The sequence below is a fragment of the Macaca thibetana genome, chromosome 13 (assembly GCF_024542745.1).
Source record: "Macaca thibetana thibetana isolate TM-01 chromosome 13, ASM2454274v1, whole genome shotgun sequence".
NCBI lineage: Eukaryota > Metazoa > Chordata > Mammalia > Primates > Cercopithecidae > Macaca > Macaca thibetana.
Window position 1 is genome coordinate 53,086,461 of NC_065590.1, and position 22,269 is coordinate 53,108,729.

Here is a 22,269-nt window from a genome sequence, read left to right on the forward strand (position 1 = left end):
TTTGCTAGACGCTGCTCCACACCCTTCTTTATTGGTTATTTCCTCAGAGACTCACTTTTACAGTATGATATTAAACATCCCGATTTTTCCCAGTAGGACAGGTGAAAACATATAACTCAGTATGTTTTTAATTTGCAAAAAGAAATAATTTTTATTCTAAAATACCAAGGATTATATTTAACTGAGGTAAAATATTTAAAACTCAGCATTATGAAATGTCTTTGAATACCCATAACAAAAAAGAACTGAATCATGCCTTCGTTATGACAAAGACTCTCCTTGACCAAACTTAAGTCAGCTCCTCTGAGTGAGCCCTCCTTCTGACTAGATCTCATCCTTGGGCTCTGTCTTTGGCTTGTCTGTCTTTGGTCCAGTTTTAGCAAGACTGTCTCTAATTTAGTTTAGAAAGAATCCCCCACCCTTGGTATCTGATCACCCTATTCTGCCTTTTGCAGGAATCCTTTTAAGTTGGTTTAGGAGGAATCCCCCTACCCCTGATGTCTCTGAATAAAGTTTTCCTTATGATTTTAACAAATGTCAGAATAATTTTTTTTAACAACAGTTTAAAGCTGAGTGTATTAATTCACTATGATAGTTTGTCCAGTGTTTGGTAGAAATAATTTCCCTTAGCAAACGTTATTGTTTTTAAGAGACAGGGTATCACTCTGTCACCCAGGCTGGAGTGCAGTGGTGTGATAATAGCTCACTGTAACCTTGAACTCCTGGGCTCAAGCAGTCTTCCCACCTCAGCCTCCCAAGGACTATAGGCATGTGCCACCAAGCCTAGCTAATTTTTTTTTTTTTGTAGAGACAGGATCTTGCTCTGTTATCCATGCTGGCCTCATGAGATCCCTCCAACTTAGCACCCCAGAGTCCCTTAGCAAACTTTATTAAAACTTTCCCCTACTGAATGTGCAAGGGTATATTTTAAAAATATTTAAAATGAATTTAAGGCATTAAACAGCATACATTCATAATCAAAGTATGGTACCAGACAAACCTGATTTCTTCATGAAAACAAATACGGGTACTGGGTACAGTGGCTCATGCCTGTAATCTCAGCACTTCGGGAGGCCAATGCAGGAAGATTGCTCAAGCCCAGGAGTTTGAGACCAAACTGGGCAACACAGTGAGAGTCTGTCTCTACAAAAAAAAAAAAAAAATTAGCTGGACACGGTGGTGCGTACCTAAGGTCCCAGCTACCCAGGTGGCTGAGGTGGGAGGATCACCGACCCCAGGAAGTTGAGGCTACAGTGAGCCATGATTGTGCCGCTACACATCAGCCTGGGCTACAGTGCAAGACCCTGTCTGAAAAAAAAAAAAGAATGACAGCGGCTACAGCCATCAGATTTGTTGGAATTCATAATGATAATCCTTTAAAAGTTGTTATTTACTTTTGGAGGACAGACAGGAAATCATTATTTGGAATGAGGGAAAACTTTTATATATATATAAGTATTCTAGCTAATAATGAAGAAGGAATGACCATTTCGCAAATCTCTCTTTTTGTAATGGATTATCACAGAAAGACAAAACTAAGTATCAATGAAAGAAGTACATAGCACCACTTACGTTGTGCCCAAAAAAGTAAACCTCAATAAAGTCAGACCTTTACATCTAATAGCCAATTTATAAGACTTACTGGGGCCAAGCAATACCACTGCAGGGATGCAGTCAGGGAAGGCCACAGTGGGGGAAACTACAAAACAACAGACACAGCCTTTTTTCTCAAGGAAAAAAATACAGAGCAAGGGATTTTAAGATAGTAGGGAGAATATATGCGTTGAAAGAGATTTATGAAACATACGAAGTAAGTACAATATATGGTCATTATCTTAAACCTGATTTCAGAAACCCAGTTGTAATAACACATGAATGCGGTAATTGGGGAAATCTGAGTACTGCTACATATTTTATATTATAACTGTAATGAAGTTTTATGTGTGATGATGTCCATTACATGATTCTTTTTTAAGAGACCTTTTAGAAATAATATAATAAAATATTTAGGAAAAAATAGGGATTTGCTTCAAATAATTTCATTGGGGAATGGGAGTCAGAGGGGAGCAAAAAAATGAAACAAAAGATTATGAGTTTGTCATTATTGAAGAGGTGATTGGCTCCTGGGGGTTCATTTTACTATTCTCTATATGTTTGAACTTTTCCATAAAAATTGTTTAAAGTAAAGATGTATTATCTCTCATGTAGGATGCCTTTGTACTTACTGGCAATTATTTTTCCCTTTTTGTCCTTTTTACATTGTTTTTTAGATTGCCCCAGTGGAAAATGACAATAGCTACGATGAACTGAAAAGAGATGCAAAGTTATGTTTATCGTTAATGTCTCAGGGGTTGCTTTACCCTCATCAAGTGCCTTTGGTACTTCAGGTGCTAAAACAAGTAAGAGTGTTTATACTATTTATGTCTTTTGATTGGGATTTTGGTTTACCATTCTAAGAATTTCATAGTCAGCTGCAGTGCACACAGCGCCTGGCTTTTGTTTTGAATTTTCTTTTAGTGTAAGAGAAGACATATATATTGACCAAAGAAACAGACCTAGATTCTGTGCCTGGCTCTGCCACCGCCTTCGGTGACTTTGGGCAAGTCACTCAAGCCAAAAATATGCAGAGAGCTAATTCATTATTAAGTGCTTTGGATAAAAAGTGCTTATGAGGAAGGGGGATGGTGGTTCCTTTCTACCAGTTCTCCTTTGTTTTGCTCACTTCTGTTACCTGGTCTATTCTAGAGAGACCTATATTGACTGTACATTCTCTGCCTGCATTGTTAGTATACCGTATGGTCAGCTTTTTCCAGACATTACACATGTTATATGGAAGTGGACATCTTCCCATAGCTTTCATTTTAAATTTGGTAACACACTGGAAAATATTTTCAACAACCTACAGTGGTATTTCTTTGTAGTAGAATTTAGTAGTTGTTAATCATTTGCTTTCCAGACCATACTGCTGCTACCAAAAGTAAAATAATGTGCCATCCTCAGAGGAGTTAGGAGCCATTAATCATGACTGATTATCTCTTGTGAAATTGACTTTTACCTTTGTGTGGGTATTTTTGTTGTTGTTTTTGAGACAGAGTTTGCTCTGCTGCCCAGGCTGAAGTGCAGTGGCACCATGTCTACTCACTGCAACCTCCGCCCCCCAGGTTCATGCGATTCTCTTGTCTCAGCTTCCCAAGTAGCTGGGATTACAGGTGCCTGCCACCACACCCAGCTAATTTTAGTATTTGTAGTGGAGACAGGGTTTCACCATGTTGGCCAGGCTGATCTCGAACTCCTGACCTCAGGTGATCCACTCACCTCACTCATCCTTCCAAAGTCCTGGGATTACAGGCGTGAGCCACCGCACCTGGCCTCATTCAACCTTTTTTTATAAGGAAATATAAGATGAGCTTGTCCTAGCTGTAGCTGTGAAAATAGAGTTAAATTAGAATATTACATTGTTTGTATGTAATGTCACTATCTGTCACCTCATGTTCTCGTCAGTACTGCTTTATCGTTTATTTCTCCTTCACAGACAGCAAGAAGCAGTTCTTGGCATGCACGATACACAATACTGACCTACCTCCAGACCATGGTATTTTATAACCTCTTTATTTTCCTAAACAATGAAGATGCAGTTAAAGATATCAGGTGGCTGGTTATAAGTCTTTTGGAGGACGAACAACTAGAGGTAAAAGTTAAATTATAGAAAATGGAAATTCAGTCAATTTAAAGAAACCATCATGGTTCCCTTTTTAATAAGTATTTGTGGCCAGGTGCAATTGTTTATATTTATAACCTCAACACTTTGAGAGACTGAGTCAGTCAGATCACTTGATGCCAGGAGTTCAAGACCAGGCTGGACAACGTAGCAAGACTGTCCCTACAAAAAGTACCAAAATTAGCTGGATGTGATGGTGTACGCCTGTGGTCCCAGCTATCCAGATGGTTGAGGTCGGAGCATTGCTTAGCCTGGAGGTTGAGCCTGCGGTGAACTGTGATTGCACCACTGCATTCATCCTGGGCAGCAGAGTGAGACCCTGACTCAAAAAAATTAAATAAAAGTAAATTTAATTTTAACGTAGCCCTATGTGAGTAATTTTGATACCCTAATCATGATTCCTTATAATACAAATGGAAGAAAAATTGGGCATGTTTTCATTCTGTTTTCTTTGCAGTTGGGCAAATAATACTCATGAACCCAAATTTTCTTAACTATGAGAAATTGGGGATGATAACTGTAATTGTCCCACTAGTTGTACTGATTTTTAAGGACTTAATGAGAATGTGCACGATGGCAGTTTCAAAGGGAGTAAAAATCTACACATAGACGCTGCTATCCAATAGACTTAAGATAGGTTTGCTGTCCTTTTTTTGTTTTTCTTTGGTAGAGAAATTAAAGATAACTTTGTGGTGAGGTTGCATTAATGTTTTGTACAAAAAAATAATGTATTATCCCATACAGCCTAATGTAAGAAGCATGTTGGCAGTAAATATGGCATGAGATACTACTTTTTAAGTTGGCATTAAGGAAGAAAATGTCATTGAATTTTTGGTGAAAATGTTGCTTGTTTTATGGACTTCATAGTTTTTTCTTGTAGTAAAGTACTCATAGTATTTTATATACTTATTCGAGTTGAAAATAGATTTTACTCACAGGAAAGTAGGAATGGAAATTTCTCTACCTTCCTAATGAGCCTATTTATATTTCTTACATTCTGAGAGTGGATATTTTCTAGTCCCAGTAGTACTCACAGACTGGTTATAACAACTCTTAACAGGCTTCAATTAAAATATTTACAGCTGTGATTTTTTTTTTTTTTTTCTAATTTCTTATTGTATTCTTTAAAAACGAACATAAAGGAGTGGAAAGGTTGAAACCTTGTCATTGTCTCCTAACTTTAATTATTATACCACTTGCATTAAAAATGTAGTTTTTAGGAGCTGCTTTTAGAACATTTTTATGGTGGGGTGGTTTTTTTTTGTTTTTTGTTTGTTTTTGTGAGACCGAGTCTTGCTTTGTTGTCCAGGCTGTAGTGCAGTGGCACAATTATGGCTCGCTGCAACCTCTGCCTCCTGAGCTCAAGTGATCCTCCCACCTCAGCCTCCTGAGTAGCTGGGACAGTGGGCACTCGCCACCACATCGAATTCCTTTGTTTGTATTTTTGTAGAGGCAAGGTTTCGCCATATTGCCCAGGCTGGTCTCAAACTCCTGGGCTCAAAGCAATCCACCCGCCTTGGCCTTATAAGTTATTTTTATGTTTTCTTCCATATACAGGTTTAAACATAGCTGTTATGTAAACATAACCATGATGTTCATGAAAACTATCATTTTTTAAAGCAACATGTAATACCAAAAAACAGTGATAATTTGCTAATTTCTATTCGTTGATAGTATGGGGAGAAACAATGTTATCTAAATGAGAACTGATTAAAGAAACCTTACGGTATTTAGTCTGGTCGGTATTTAGTCTGGTCGCTGTGGCTCACGCCTGTAATCCCAGCACTTTGGGAGGCGGATCACAAGGTCAGGAGATTGAGATCACTCTGGCTAACATGGTGAAACGCCGTCTCTACTAAAAATACAAAAAAAATTAGCTGGGTGTGGTGACAGGAGCCTGTGGTCCTAGCTGCTCAGGAGGCTGAGGCAGGAGAATGGCGTGAACCTGGGAAGTGGAGCTTGCCGAGATCATACCACCGCACTCCAGCCTGAACGACAGAGCAAGACTCCGTCTCAAAAAAAAAAAAAAGAAAAGAAAAGAAAGAAAGAAACCTTACTGTATTTAAAGGAAAATTATTAGAAATAGAGGAAAAGAGTAAGTTTTTAGCTAAGAAGGCTAAATCTATTCTTTCCTCACTTTTTAAAGTTAATTAATTATAGACACGTACCCTGGAGTAAAATATCTCAGAAATAGACCCTGTCACTGGAAAACAGCATAAATCAGTTGAAGGTGTTGGAGATCATTTGTTAGCAATTTAGAGTAAGGGAAAAATAAATTAAAACGTTTCATATTACAGTATATTTTTGATATAGTAAAGAGACTCACCTTCTCCCCCACTTTTTGGAGACAGAGTTTCACTCTTTTTGCCCAGGTTGGAGTGCACTGGTGCGATCTCAGCTCACTGCAACCTCCGTCCCCTGGGTTCAAGTGATTCTCCTGCTTTAGCCTCCTGAATAGGTGGGATTACAGGCACCTGCCACCACGCCCAGCTAATTTTTATAGTTTTAGTAGAGACAGGGTTTTACAGTGTTGGCCAGACTGGTCTCAAACTCCTGACCTCAGGTGATCCACCCACCTCGGCCACCCAAAGTACTAGGATACAGGCGTGAGCCACCATGCCCGGCCAACCCCCGACCCATTTCGCATTTTAAAAAATAAATTAGGAGAAAGTGGATTTGGATATTATTTATAGGAACATAATAGAAGCAGAAATGACTCTCTAAGGCTTTGAGTTAATAGATGTCACATCAAAACATGCACAGATCTGACTACTTAGAGTGGTAGTGGTATTATAATAATGTATACACTACATGCTATAAGCAATAAATAAGACACTACATGCTATAAGCAATAAAAAGTCACACCTCCCAATAACCAGGAAAACGCAAACTTGAAACAATGAGGCATTTTTACCTACTCCTAATTTAGTGTTTTCCTCCCCTCACAAAACAAAAATGTGTAGTAATGAAAAGCAGTGTAAAGTATAATGGGTAGTTCACATTTAAGTTTTGTGTCATTATATGTTAGCACTGGCTTTTTTGAAAAGCAATAAATAGCCATAAAATTAACAGTAAAATTGTTTATATATTTACATTTACTAATCCCAATTTTCGTAATCTATTCTAAGAAAATACACTGCAGGCCGGGCACGGAGGCTTACGCCTGTAATCCCAGCACTTTGGGAGGCCAAGGCAGGAGGATTGCTTGAGCCCAGGAGTTGGAGACCAGCCTGGGCAACAGAGTGAGACCCATGTCTACAGAAACTAAAAACTTAAAAACACAGAGTGAAAATATATACTATAATATGAAAGGTTACACAAATTACAAATATTGGTAGCATAGTACTGAAAATATGAAAGTAATCTAGTCAGTAGTTAATTATGAAAATAAATTTTGGAGGCTGGGCGCGGTGGCTCACGCCTGTAATCCCAACACTTTGGGAGGCCGAGGCGGGCAGATCGCGAGGTCAGGAGATCGAGACCATCCTGGGGAAACCTCGTCTCTACTAAAAATACAAAAACATAAATTAACCGTGGTGTCAGGTGCCTGTAGTCCCAGCTACTCAGGAGGCTGGGGCAGGAGAATGGCGTGAACCCAGGAGGTGGAGCTTTCAGTGAGCCGAGATCGCGCCACTGCACTCCAGCCTGGGCGACAGAGCGCGACTCCGTCTTAAAGAAAAAAAGAAAAAGAAAAGAAAAATTATGGCATATAAGCTTTATAGGAAATAGTGCAACCAGTAAAACATTTTACAATGTATTTCATATGCTAGTGTAACGGACGCAGGAAAGAACGTTATGTACTCGACAGACTATGATGATAAACTTACGAAAAACCTTTTGAAGGAATACAACAGAGCAAAACATCTGTTTTTTAAAATTATCATTGTGTATTATGAACATTAAACATAAATGTTTGTGATTTATATGTGAAATGATGCCTTTTTACTGCTTTTTTTCCAAAAAGTTGAGTTACCATTCCAATTTGAAATGAACTGTGTACACGCTTCATTTAGTATTTGTGTAAACTGTGTTTACAATCTGACAGCAGCCTGTGAAATTCATAAGAATTAAACAGGATATAAGTCTCTATGATGTATGCCAATTACAGAAATTAGGTTGGTCTGTGCTTTGTTACTAACAAAAATAGCTAAGGCAGTGGCCTTCAGAGATGTAGTCTGGGAAAACTTGATCTTAATGTCAGGCTCTGGCACTGCTTTTACAGTTATAGCCCTGATGAGAGCTATCAGTAGGGAAGATAATTTATGGAGAAATTTGATTTTTCTAAAAGAGGTAAAAGTTTATGCTCATAACCCTAATGTAGTTTTTATCCATTACGAGGCCACAGACTCTGAGAATCTGCTGAAATCTCTATTAAGAAACTGCCAAAGAGCATACACAAAATTTGCATGTAATTTCAGGGAAGGTCTTCACCCCAGTTCCCACACTACCCCCTATCCTCCATTATTCCCTCAGACTTAGAATGTCAGTTCTAATAGACATAATTATATCTACAGGTTCGAGAAATGGCTGCTACTACCTTAAGCGGTCTGCTACAGTGTAACTTCCTTACCATGGACAGTCCTATGCAGATTCATTTTGAGCAACTTTGCAAAACAAAACTACCTAAGAAAAGAAAGCGAGACCCTGGTTCTGTAGGAGATACCATTCCTTCTGCAGGTAACATTGCTGGTAGAAAACACTCATATCCTGTTGGGAATTAATGAGGGTTAACCAGGCTTACTCATATTTATTGAATACTTGTATGTATGTGCCCAGGTCTATGCTAGGTATTGGGAAAAGTTTTCCCTACTTTTGAGGAATTTTGCATATAGAAAGCAGGACTTGGGAATGTAGAAAAGCTAAAATTGAGGTAAGTACAAAGGAACCTGTAGAACTGCTACCTAATAACTATTGTAATCAGTCTACCCTCCACCCAAATAGCTTCATAAAAGAGATACTCAGATTAGTTATTTTGGAGGGTCTGAAATACCTGTTTTTGGAATTTAGAACTTAAATGTAGATGTACTGACAGAAAAAACTAAACAAAGCAAGCCTTGTTTTGATTTGGAGATGGGGATTATTTGGTCCTTCATTAGTCCTTTGGTGAGAGAGTGCAGAGTCATTGCAGGAGCTGCCTTAGTTGAATATAGACACAAGTTAATCACGAGAATAAGATCTGACTACTATGTCATGTTTAAAGAGAAATGTGAATGTGATTACAAAGATGCATCTTGCCACGTTAACTATAATCCTAATAGAAAATACATAAAAAGATTAATAGTAAGTAGGCATTTTATTGAATTTAGAGGAAGTGCTTAGAATATAAAACTTTTACTGCTGATTAGTGTCTTAATTATGTCATAAAGTTACCTAGTAACAGAATCCAATAAAATATCAATGTACGTTCTAGTATCTTTGCTTTTTGGGATATACATATATATGTTTTATATATAATATAAACATATTTTATAATACATATCTTTTGGAAACAGGATCTTCCACTGTCTCCCAGGCTGGAGTGCAGTGGCATGATCTCGGCCCCCTGAAACCTCCACTTCCTGGGTTCAGGCAATTCTCATGCCTCTGTTAGCTGAGTAGCTAGAATTACAGGCGCGCACTACCACACCAGCTAATTATTTGTATGTTTAGTAGAGATGGGGTTTCACCATGTTGGTCAGGCTGGTCTTGGACTCCTGACCTCAAGTGATCCACCCACCTGGGCATTCTAGAATACTGGGATTACAGACGTGAGCCACAGCACCGGCCTGAGAACTCTATTTTTTAAATGATAAAGTGCCAAAGTATTTTTAGGTCTTTGTTACACCAAATGATATTGTTTATAATTTTGACCAGTCCAAATTCTCTTTTCCTTACCTTCAACTCCGTTTTCCATGTGTCACATATACACATGTAATATGTTTTAAAACACATGAATACACACACTTTTATTGAGAAACTGAGAATTTGAAACGATTTTAACTTACAGCACTACAGAAAGAATAGAGACCCTTTAGAATACAGACATGCTGCAATTCGCTGTTTTAAGAAATAGACCTTCTTCATACATGATGTGTTAACGAATCAATGTATTCTGGGTAGGGTCGTCACATCCAGAAAAAAAAAAGCTAATTTTGATTGGAGATTATTTTAGAATCAGGGATTGTACTGGCCTAGGTACAATTATGCTGTCATGGATGAACAACTATGGAAGTCTTGAAAAAATCTTTTTTTTTTTTTTTTTTTTTTTTTTTTTTTGAGATAAGGTCTTGCTCTGTCGCCCTCCTTGGAGTGCAGTGGTTTTGAACAATAGCTCACTGCAGCCTTGACCTCCCAGGCCCAAGCGATCCTCCTGCCTCAGCCTCTTGTCCAGCTGGAACCACAGGCATGCACTGCCATGCCCAGCTAATTTTGTTTTTGTTTTTGTTTTTTTAATTTTTTTTGAGATGGAGCTCGCTCTGTGGCACAGGCTGGAGTGCAATGGTGCGATCTTGGCTCGCCGCAACCTCTGCTTCCCCGGTTCAAATGATTCTCATGCCTCAGCCTCTGGGTATCTGTGACTTCACATGCCATCACACCCAGCTAATTTTTGTATTTTTAGTAGAGACAGGGTTTCGCCACGTTGGCCAAGCTGGTCTTGAACTCTTGACCTCAGGTGATCCACCTGTCCCGGCCTCTCAACGTGCTGGGATTATAGGCATGAGCCACCATGCCTGACTGCCAGCTAATTTTAAAAATGTATTTTTGGAGAGACAGGTTCTCACTTTGTTGCCCTGACTGGTCTCAAATTCCTGGCCTCAAGTGATCCTCCCACCTTGGCCTCCCAAAGTGCTGGGATTACAGGTATGAGCCACTGTGCTCGGCTGACAAATTCTTAAATACAGTATTATTTTTAGTTTAGCCTCAAAATCAAGTTTTTGATGTGTATACATGTAGATTCATTTTAAATGCAGAAATTCACATATTGAAAACAACATAATTGAAAACTAATTTTATTTCACTGTCACAGCTGCATTAGAGACATGTAAATATTTGCACATATGTTGCTGTTTTCTTTGCAGAGTTGGTCAAACGCCATGCTGGGGTGCTAGGACTTGGCGCATGTGTTCTTTCTAGTCCTTATGATGTTCCCACCTGGATGCCCCAGCTCCTCATGAATCTCAGTGCACATCTAAATGATCCTCAGCCTATTGAGGTACAGTTCTTCCTTATTAGTTTGTACATGTAGTATCAGTGATGTTTTCTAAGAAACCATAATAATAATTTCCTATACACTCTGAACTAACTGCTTTCATAAAGCTACTGCCTCTGCCAGGGCTCAGTCTGTTCACCAGTAATTATTTAAAAATTACAGAGACCTTGCTGCCATGGATATTTGAGATCTTTTGGTAGTCAGGAAATTATTGTAGCTTCTATCCCTCCCAGTTCAATGGAAGTAAAGTACTGTCACTATAGCTGTGATAAATTTTATGTTTCTATTTTTCTAGCACTGCAAAGTATTTTACTGGAAGCTAGTATTAAATAGGAAATTATGATGGCATTTTTAGTAACTCAAAAGACCATTGACTTTGTCCTTCTCATCGGCTTTTTGGTTTTGTAGCATTTGGTATTGTGTGAGATCTGAAGTCTAGAGGGATGGTAATTTAACTAAAAATATCCTACCTATGATCCTGGTTGTCCAGAGAGGTTAAAAACGTATGTGGATTGTCTACTTTACAGATGACTGTAAAAAAAACCTTATCCAATTTCCGAAGGACTCACCATGACAACTGGCAAGAACACAAACAGCAATTCACTGATGACCAACTGCTTGTTCTCACCGATCTTCTTGTGTCACCATGCTATTATGCATAGAAAGGTAAGTTGGCAAAGTTCTGAATTTAAAGACATGACATCCTCAGGCAAATGTCATTGGTTTGGTGACTGAGAAGTAGGTATTTATTTTTTTTTTTCTTTTTGCTGACATTCTTAGATGTCAGTGTTTAGATAAAGTTGGATGGTGGAGGTTGTTTGTTTTTAAACATGGCTTTTGCCACAGCCATTGGAAATGAGAATTTTTCTGTGCCTCCTTGCTTTAGGTATAAAGCAGAGAAAATGTGTGACAGCTTTTGAACCTTTGTAAATGAGTGGTGTCAGTAGCCTGGGAATAGTTAGATAAAGGAAAATAAATCTTATTCTTAGTTGCCTCCTGGGTGGGACTGGGACATTTTGTGTGGCCCTGAGGACTCTGGGTTCTAGAAAGTTGTGAGAACATTTCATCTGGATTCTTACACCCATTCTGTTAAAGAGGGAGCCTTTCTACTGGAATAGGAAGAATAAAATTTCATGTATTGGGCTTTTAGAGTTGGATGTCCTGTTACCTAATTGAAATTTTTTCCTCCCTGATACAGATGACTAGTCCTCACTTCAGGCTCTTTTCATCAAAAATTCCACACCCTCAGGTACCATCTGTGGTGGCTCTCTGCAAGTTTTAAAACTGCCTCTGCTGAGCTCTCATCATTTTGGTGGTTTCTGTGTTAGATCTCATTAGTGTGCATTCCACAGCTTCTCAGTTGCCATTTGATTTCCTAACTTGTCCGGAAGTGTTTCCAGAATACTGATCACTTTTTTTTTTTTGAGGCATCTGACAAAGTCACAAAGTCTCAGACTAGAAATAATTACCCAGTATGATCATGGCATCCAAGACCAGAGTCTCGGAACTCATTAAGAAACAGTTGACTTGGAATGGAGAATGCCCATCTGTCACACAGGTCCTGTCATTTCATTCTTCTCAAGTTATTTTCAATTCTTCCCAAATGGCTGCTGGATTTAGATGGTAGTAGGGCTGTGGGCCATAAATCTGAAGCCTTGAGAACCTTGGGTCTGGAGAGCCATGAAGAGGGAAGGAAAAGAGGGCAAGTCCTGAACCTAACCAATGACCTGATGGATTGCTCGACCAAGACACAGAAGTGAAGTCTGTGTCTGCGCTTCCCACAGACTGGAGTTTTTGGTGCTGAATAGAGCCAGTTGCTAAAAAATTGGGGGTTTGGTGAAGAAATTTCTGATTGTTGTGTGTATTCAATGTGTGATTTTAAAAATAAACAGCAACAACAATAAAAACCCTGACTGGCTGGTTTTTCCCTGTATTCTTTACAACTATTTTTTGACCCTCTGAAAATTGTTATACTTCACCTAAATGGAAGACTGCTGTGTTTGTGGAAATTTTGTAATTTTTTTTCTTTATTTTGTTCTCTCTCCCTTTTTATTTTGCCTGCAGAATCGTTGAGAGACTAATAAGGCTTGATATTTAATTGATTTGTTTAATATATGTTATATAAATGTAAAAGATTGTATAAACTGTAGAGATAGCATTGGCAAGACTTTGTACAGATGCAACCTTTTACACAACATCATTGTGTAATTTGTAAAGATTCACATGTAGTTCTTTATTATAGTGATTTTGGGCTTTTGTACCCACTGAATGCCATTTTTTGTGTTTTTAAATTATTTTCTTTTATCTTTCCTTGTTATAAAAACTGAGATGTGGTGTTTTTCTCTTTTTTTCAGTTCATTTATCATTAGAATGTCTGAACTTTTATGTAACGTTTTTGTGTGCATCTCTCAATGCTAACACCACATGTTTGCGTATGACAAGTTTATAGAGTGAAAGGTATCTTCTAGATTGAAATAATTCACAAATCGGTGAATATCATCTTGGAACACACCCTGTACAGTCTTCCTTAAAGGAACACTACAGTATATTTTTAGTATCTACATGCTGAATGACTCAGTACAGACCTAAGCACAGCAGTGGTCCTGGTACAGTATTTAAGTGTCAGCATACACAGGCGTAATCCCTGTATAAAGTAGTGCCAAATTGATTTCAATTGTGTAACTAGTTTAAAACCCAATAAATGGATTGTTTTTAACACCTGGCTTTTGTCTTCATTAAGAGGAGAAGACAGTTCTGTAGGCAGTGACTCCTGTGGATTTCATTTTGCAGCCGTAGATTTTTATCTGTAAATGTATGTCCTCTGATCAGTATAAATTTTCTAGGTCTGCTCTGTACAATACAGTAGCTACTAGCCACATCTGACTGTTTATATTTAATTAAATAAAAAGTTTATTCCCTCAGTCTCACTGGCATATTTTAAATACTCTTTAGCCACTTGTGGCTAGTGGTTACCACACTGAATAGCATCGATGAACTTTTCCATCATCACAGAAAGTTCACCTAGCACTGACCTAAGTGATTGATTATTTTTGTGTGGGGGTGTGGGAGACAGAATTTTGCTCTGTCATCCAGGCTGGAGTGCAATTGCACAATCTCAGCTTACTGCAACCTCTGCCTCCCACATTTAAGCAATGTTCATGCCTTGGCCTCCGGAGTAGCTGGGACTGTAGGCATACACCACCACACCCGGCTGATTTTTGTATTTTAGTAGAGACAGTTTCACCATGTTGCCCAGGCTGGTGTCAAACTCCTGAGCTCAGGCAGTCCACCTGCCTCGGACTCCCAAAGTGCTAGGATTACAGGCGTGAGCCACTGTGCCTGGTCCTAAGTGATTGGTTCTTAAATTGATGTGCCTAAGAATCATGAGGGGATTTTGTTAGAATGTACATGGAATTCATTGTTCCCACTTTATGATATCAATGCTTGCCTGAGGCCACACATTGAGAAGTGAGGCTTTACATTGTATGTTGACCACTTCAGCTTTTTCTAATTAAGCTGTATGAAACTGCTTTAGCAGTGGTTCGTAGATGGGAACTTTAAAAAAAGATGTAAGATACTGGGTGCCCTCTCTGTTCCTCAATGAAAACTTCTCTGGCAGGGGTGCTCAGGCATACAATATTAGAAGCTCTATGATGATTCAGTTGTTCAGCTAGGATTGAGAACCACACAAAACCCACCACAGACCTAAAAACAGGGTACCCTGAGTGCCTAACATGCTCCCAGGTCATTCTGATTCTGGGTTTGGAAGTTGCTTACTACTTTGATATTTCCCCCAGTGACATGGTCCTGTGAATTAAATTTTTACCAATAGGAAAAATGAATTTTTTTACCAGGAGGGAAAAGGAGAAGGGGGGGAGAAAAGAGTTGCATGGCTTATATGGTCTAAGATAGTTCTTAAAATGTATATGGTGCATTAAAAAGCATGAGAAGGACCGCAGGAACTGTGTTAAGGGTGGTAACAAGGTTTACTAGAGGAGGAGGGGCGAGGCTGACCTGTGTTTGGAAGTCACTGTTGACTGGGCATGGAAGAGAGCATGGGCCGCTCTATAAGTGTGGATGAGAAGTGAGGGGAAGAAAAAACCTGTATGTATTTTTATAAGGTCAAATACATCTTTAGTTTCTGAATGGATCCTTTAGAAAGCAAAGACTGCAGATTGTGCTTCAAAATTTAGGAGGAAAATTAACTCACCTATTAATGTAAATGACTAAGTTTACTTGCAAATATATGAGAAAGTTGTTTTCAAATATTTGAAATGCTTATCATTACCAAGCCCTTTAAGCTGCAGGGCACTTTTGGTAATTAGTAGTGTGGCCAGAAGGACCAGAGAGCAATTTTGTTTTATTAAAAAATTAACTTTTGGCCAGGCGCAGTGGCTCACATCTGTAATCTCAGCACTTCAGGATCGCTTGAGCCCAAGAGTTTGAAACCAGCCTGGGCAACATAGAAAGACCTATTTCTACAAAAAATGGAAAAAAATAGCTGGGCGTGGTGGTGCGTGCCTATAGTCCCAGCTATTTGGGAGGCTGATGTGGGAGGCAGAGGTTACAGTGAACTGAGATCAGGCCACTGCACTCCAGCTTGGGTGACAGAATGATACCTTGTCTCACAAAAATAAAAAAAATAAAAAAATCGTGACCTGTCATCATGGGAAAAGTAACTTCTTCTACATGGTCTTTGTAATTGTTTTTGTAGACTTTGTCTCTTAGTATATCCTAATTGTTTTAAGTGCTCCTTTTTAACATCAGGGTTGTTTTCAGTTTCCTGTACTACAAATTACACCACAGTGCACGTTTTCATACCTTTATGCTTTAAAACTCTTCTTTTGTTGGAGCAGTTCCAAGGAGTAAGAGATGCTTATAGGTTAAGAACTTTTTTTTTTTTTTGAAGACCATTTTAACAGCTGTCATATATGCTGTTTTCCTTAAAGTGCACATGTGTCAATTTGCATTGCAATAAGAGTGTATTAGAAGAATGCTAGTGTCAGGGCAGATTGATAGCCAATTCATGATCTATAATTAGCCCTGCTTATTTATTTGCAGATTTTCCATTTTTTTACTACCAATGTTTTTTCCAATTTCGCTCACTTATAGATTTTATAGATATACTAGTTTTAGCCTTGTTGAATGGTTCTAGCTAGTTCTGGAACTTTGATAAGTCCTGATTTCCTCTTCATCTGTAGAATCCTTTATGATTTGTGGTTTTTTTGTTTGTTTTCAGTTTGAGACCATTTCTCCGGTAGGTGTAACTCTGATGGTCTCAATCCAGCCCAGACCTATTGTAATCTCCATTCATATAGCCAAATGCCTGGAAATGGACTAGCATTTATTTATGCAGTAGCTAATTTATATAGAGAGGTATGTAATTTTGATCAGAATTCCCACTCCAAATGCTAATGAGTATTTTTCTGTTGATTTTTTTGTGGGACTCAAGATTCCCATTATTGACAGCATACATTGGAACTGCTTCATTGCAAGTGGCTGGGAAGTGGAATATGTGGAAGCTGGAAAACTTTATTGAAGTTATTTCTAAACAGAATTCTGATAGCATACTCAGCTCCTGGACTGAATAATAAACTATCCAGCCTCTTCATGTTTTTTGTTTTTTCGGGTTTTTTTGTTTGTTTTATGAAAGCATAGGGAACTGAAGAAATTGCATTAATTAAATTACTTGATGCTTGTTAGTTCTGTTTTAAAAAGATAAACCGTTAGCTTAAATGAAGAATCCAGTAGCAACATTCTAAGTATTTTATCTGAACAGAATCAACTTTGGTTTTCTGGTAACCAGAGTGAATGAAGCAAAGGGCCTTCAAATAACATTCTGTTTCTAAATAGCATCCCTGAGGTTAGAAAAGTAGTAAGATCCTAGTTAGCCAGGTTGGGATACTGAAGGAGGAAGAGTTTAACTGGTTTTATTTTGTACCCATAATAGCAGACATAGTTAGGAGTGTTACTTGATTGTTCAGACTAAAACCTATCTTAGGAGTTCATTATTTTGGACATGTATGAATTAGAAGAATGAGAGAGGATGGTAGTTTTAGTTTTGTGTTTTTGCTTGCTAAAATTAGCCTATACATTGCACTATGATTTATCAAGATTTTTTACATTCAACATAGTATTAAGTAATACATTAATATCCATGATTCCCGGGCTTGGTCGTTTTATTTGCATGGGTAGTTTCTTTATATTTTTCATGTTTCCTGCCAATTAGTCCCCTTGCTGAGTTCCCTCAGTTAATTCACTAATACCTTAAGAGAGCTTAGGTAAGTTCAAATTGGTTTAATTTAAATTATATTACAATGACTTGATTTGTAAAATCTAGGTCTCAAAGTTCCAAACTGGAAGCCGCCGCCAATTTCGGGGAACGAGGAGGAGGTGGGCTGCGGGCAGGGTAAGCAGCCTAGGGAGGCCCGCAAAGACCTCCCTGGGTCCCTGCGTGCCATCAGTACCCCTATCTTTCCCTTCCTTCCCACCCCACTTTGCTCTGCGTTTCAGGTTTTGGCTATATCAGGAAGCCTGAGTTCCCCAAAGAGCAAAACCGCGAGCCTGAAAAACCTTCTAGCTCAAGCGCCCCTCGTGCGGCGGGCAGCGGAAGTGTCCGGGCTCTGGGCCCCGGGAGGCCGGCGGCGGAGGCGCGGAGGGTGCGGGGCGCAGGCTGGGCGCCAGGCCCGGTGTCCGGCAGAGGGGGCGGTGCCCTGGGCGTCTCCGTGACTGCGCCTCTGCGCCCGCGTCTTGCCGCGGCTCCCGGGATGCGCGGAGGCGGTGGCGATGGCGATGATGCCTCTAGTCCTGCATCATCCGGAGCGGCAGGCGGAGCTGGGGTCCGGACTGCGAGATGGAGGAGGAGGGGAGGCGCTGCGGCCACCTGGCAGGTGAGAGGCCGCGGGCCCCTGGAGGAGGACTACCCCACGATGCCGTGGACGGCTCCCGGAGACCGGCGGGATAGCTAGGAGCGCGGCTGCGCAGGGCCAGGCCCGGCTCCGCGTACCTGTCTTCCTGGTGCGGCCTTCAGGGTAGCCTTCTCGCCCGTCCTTGCCGGTTCCCAGGCTCTGCTCAGCCGTGGAATCCCCCAACCAACCAACGCCCCTACCCCGGCTGAGCCCTCCTAACCCATCACCCCTCTGCAGATTCGTTTACAAGCTAACCTGGCCCGGCCTAGGCCCTCCTTACCGTCACCTTACCCTTGTCCGGGAAGTGCCTACCCACCGCCAGCCCCTCACGGGGGGTCGACCTCCCCTGCCTGCAGTTTCCCACTCTGTCCTCAGGTTGAGGGCTCCATGGCCTCTTCATCCCTCCCATCAAATGACTCAGGCCTTCCCATCCCATTAGCTGCTCCGGGTTCAGTGTAGTTCTGCTGGATAGAAAGAGCAAGGGCTTTGAAATCCGATAAATCTGGCTCGACTCTTAGTGACCTTGGGGAAGTTATGGAACCTCCCTGAGGTTTTCCTGATCAGCAGAAATACAATGGGAATCACAATAATACAGAACCTTGCTCTGTCTGAGGGTTAGGCTCTGAAAATGCTAGCCTAAGACATTCTGGGGGAGGCGCGAGGAATGCGTTGGAAGAATTCAGGTCGTGAGTTAACTTATAAAAGCCCCTATAACATGTTTTAATATTTACTAAAATTTTTAACAGCACACTAGATATATCACAGGCTGTTCACACATCTTAATGAAAAATCATTGCCACTCAAATTATACAATAAATTTTCATCAGTATTCTTTGCTTACTTCAGGATGTCTCAGTTGTAAGAATATGCATGTGAATTCGTTCTGTCTTACTGCAGCTAATATGCATGCTTAAGACTGGTATTCCAACTTAAAATCTTTCTGATTTTATGACTTTAATCACATCTTCTTCCATAACCTATTCTCCGTCTCAAAGATAAAGTGTAGCTTGTATGTTTGCATTGCAGATAACATGGGTAACCTTTATTTAATATTTAAGAGTAGCAAATCAGTATTAATTTACTCCCCTTCCAAAATCACTTTTATTTTCTGCCATCATCATGTCGTTCCAAATTATGGTCACAGCCTCCTCTTTCTTAAAGTCTCAGGGGTTACTACTAAGACCTGAGTTTACTTTCCCTCAATTTTCTTGATTTCTATTACACTAAAGTATTTCTGCAAACCTTTTCGTCTATTCTGTCCTCTGCTTTTTCTCCCTTTTCTCTTCCCAGCCCGTGATTCCTTCTTTTTTTCTAATTTGAGATAATTTGAGATATAGGAGTGATTTATGATTACATTATATGTGCACTACAATTATCAAGTTTGCCAAAAAGATACGTAGAAGAGTGTGTGTGTGTGTGTGTGTGTGTGTCTATCTGTATCTACATAGATGTAGATATAGCTATATAGATATATTAGAATTTCAGATTCCACAAAGTTTCAGCGGGGAAGGGGTTGCAATACCTATTCATAGGATTATTGTGAGAATGAAATAAAGCTTGATAATTTATGTAAAGCCTCTAGAATAGGTGCCTGGTGTGTAATAACCACTTAATACTTCTGACCTGGGGATGCCTCCCAAAAAGGTTTTTTTGTTGTTCGGTTTAGCACGGTGGTGAAGAGTGTGGAAGAGCAACTGCTTAGATTCAAGTCCATGTTCCACCACTTTAAATAACTTCTCTTTGACTTGGTTTCCTCAACTGCACAATGGAGATGTTATACCAAATATTTCAGGGTTTCGTGAGGACCCAATAAGCTAATAGTGTAGAACATTGAGAACAGTATCTGGCACATCCTAAGCACTTGATAAAATTAATATACTAATAATGATGCTGATAATTATACTGCCATTGTTATTTCCTGACCTGGAATTCTTATTTTTTTTAATTTATTGAAGGCTGAGTACAGTGGCTCACACCTGTAATCTCAGTACTTTGGGAGGCCAAAGCAGGCAGATCACTTGAGCCCAGACATTGGAGACCAGCGAGGGCAACATAGTGAGACCCCCATCTCTATTAAAAATATATATACTGAAAATTTTAAAATTTGTTGGAAAAATGTAACTGTACAAAACGTGAAAGTTGCCTCTCCTCTACCCCAAATCACCTTTTTTCCTGCTGCCTCCTATTCTTGACTTACGTTAGTGTTTCATCATCTCATTTTTCTCTTAATCCCTTTTTCCAAATATCTCTTAGCCTGAAGTCTTCATAACTTCTGTCATCTCACTTCATTATTACCTAGTTACTTTTCATTTCTCTTAGCATCCTAATTCCAGACTCTTCATTCTTCTAACTTCCCCAGGCCAAATTCCTGCATCCCTCTTCACCCCTCTTCATTTCTCTACTTCCAAGGAAACCCTTGGAGATGAGGGGGTTAGAGACACCAGTATCACCTCCCTGCTCTTCCTGCCTCCTCAAATTGTGTTTTCTCTTCTACTTCTCTTTTCATAAATTAGCTCTAGTCCTCCCGTTAGCAATTTTAAAAAACAGTAAAAAGTTGTCTTTCTCACTATATAGGTATCAAAAGTGTTCAGAAACAAGTATACAGCCTTTAAGTGGAAATAGAGCTGTCTGGTACTATTTTTTAAAAATTCTAACCATCAAAAAACAAAAAAGTTCAGGATTTTCTTCTCTTATGGAACTTTTATTTAAAAGGAAAGTATAGAAAAGTTGGTCTCACTTTCCCGTGGACAAATTCACCGTGTCGTCCTGATCTGTACCATATGAACGTTAAGAGTAGAGATGGGGAGGGATTGCATTGGGAGTTATACCTGATGTAAATGACGAGTTGATGGGTGCAGCACAGCAACATGGCACAAGTATACATATGTAACAAACCTGCACGTTATGCACATGTACCCTAGAACTTAAAGTATAATAATAATAAATAAAATTAAAAAAAAAAAAAAAAAGAGTAGAGATGAAGATATCTTCTTCCTTGATGAAGGACACCAGTCAATTATATGGATTTCCCAGGACTGGTATATGTCCGATAGTCACTGGCATGGCTGTACCTGTTGTTAAATGCAGGGAGACCTCTCTATTGGGTAGTCCATAGCTGCTAATCGGAGCCCCAGGTAATCCCTGACTGACCTGGTTCATTCCTCTGTACCCCCTTGATCCGGCAACTAAAGGGTTAACAGCTGGAGGCTTCTGGGATCCAGCTTGAGCTGGTGGTTAAGTACACTGAATATCAGCCCAGGACCTCCACAGTGCCACTGATTATTCCTAAAATTCTAGATTAAGGCAAACACTTTTTGGTTGTCAAGAACATAGCGCTGTCTCCAAGGAACAGCTTAGCCGGTCCCACCAGAAGCATCTGTTGGGAGCAGGTTGGGCACCAAGCCATGCAGGACTTTGGGATTTAGGACAATGTAGATTTGTGTGAGTGCACATTAAGTCTCATTGCAAAATAGAAAAAAAGAAGTTAGGAAAGCAAGAAGTTATTCTTTTAAAGTAGTGACTGTGCCTTACTCATCCTAGCACTTAGCACCTGGCATAATACTGGCATATGGTATACACATAATTAATGTAAATTGAGTGAACAAATGCAGGAATGGGTGCATGCCTCCTGCTTCACCATCAGGATATTCTTGTTGGGGATGATGGTAACTCACATTTATATAGCAGTTTAGACTTTACAATGTGGTGCTTTGCACCTTGTAAATTTCTAGTATAATTCCAACATCCTTGGTTACTTCCAGTTTTCCCCCTCACATGTAGTTGTACACAAGGTTTTTTTTCCAAAGGAGAATATGCAGTTAATTGGCCAAGACATTGCAAGCTGGGGGAAAAATTATAAATACTGGGAAATAAAGGATTCTTCACAGGGAATGAAACAGGATTTGTTAATGATTTATGGGAAATATGTGAAGGGCCACATTATGCATCAACAATACCCTCCAACCTATATTTCAAGCACGTGCAGTTTTTTGCCTCAGTGTCTCTGCTGCAAAGACCCACCCCCACTTCTCCTAGCCTGTCTGTCCCCACTCCATACCCCCGACCTTTCATCCAGCTGGCCCCTACTCGCTAAAGCGCCCTTCATCCTTTGCCAGCTCCCTTTCCACGTTGGAGTAGGTTCCCCCCTTCCATGCTCTCATAGCACCCTGCAACCTTATTAGGCTATAATTACATAGTTAGATTGATCTCCAACTAGATTGTGATCTCTTTGATGGAGAGGTTACGTTCTTGTATATCTTCAGTGCATGACACAGAAGTGTTTCTAAAAGTAACATCTGCACACCCCTCAAACAGAATCACAAGGGGCGAGGCCAAGAAATCTGCTCTCCAAGTGATAACTTAAACTTTTTAACATGCTCTCCAGGTGACACTTAAACTCGTTTGAAAACCTCTGTGTCATACAACTAAATATTAGCTGGATTAATGCATCTGTT

General features: G+C 39.7%; 3 protein-coding genes across 5 annotated transcripts in view; 2 read left to right on the forward strand and 1 right to left on the reverse strand.

The window, feature by feature from the left end:
* PSME4 (proteasome activator subunit 4) overlaps positions 1 to 12,814 on the forward strand; it is a 106,477-nt gene extending 93,663 nt beyond the window's left edge. For both annotated transcript variants that reach the window (XM_050753717.1, XM_050753718.1), the window contains 6 exons: positions 2,271 to 2,399; positions 3,533 to 3,688; positions 8,233 to 8,395; positions 10,777 to 10,910; positions 11,435 to 11,573; positions 12,106 to 12,814. In XM_050753717.1, the coding sequence (XP_050609674.1) occupies positions 2,271 to 2,399; positions 3,533 to 3,688; positions 8,233 to 8,395; positions 10,777 to 10,910; positions 11,435 to 11,569 (717 nt within the window). In that variant the 3' untranslated portion in view covers positions 11,570 to 11,573; positions 12,106 to 12,814. The remainder of the gene's footprint in view (positions 1 to 2,270; positions 2,400 to 3,532; positions 3,689 to 8,232; positions 8,396 to 10,776; positions 10,911 to 11,434; positions 11,574 to 12,105) is intronic.
* Positions 1 to 22,269, reverse strand: part of ACYP2 (acylphosphatase 2) — a 914,175-nt gene that overhangs the window by 442,778 nt on the left and 449,128 nt on the right. The window lies entirely within an intron of this gene.
* The window catches only part of ASB3 (ankyrin repeat and SOCS box containing 3), a 188,975-nt gene continuing 184,349 nt past the window's right edge, over positions 17,644 to 22,269 (forward strand). The window contains exon 1 of one of the 2 annotated variants that reach the window (XM_050753753.1): positions 17,644 to 17,797. In XM_050753753.1, coding sequence (XP_050609710.1) covers positions 17,694 to 17,797 — 104 coding nt within the window. In that variant the 5' untranslated portion in view covers positions 17,644 to 17,693. The remainder of the gene's footprint in view (positions 17,798 to 22,269) is intronic. The other variant, XM_050753754.1, reaches the window with a different exon arrangement.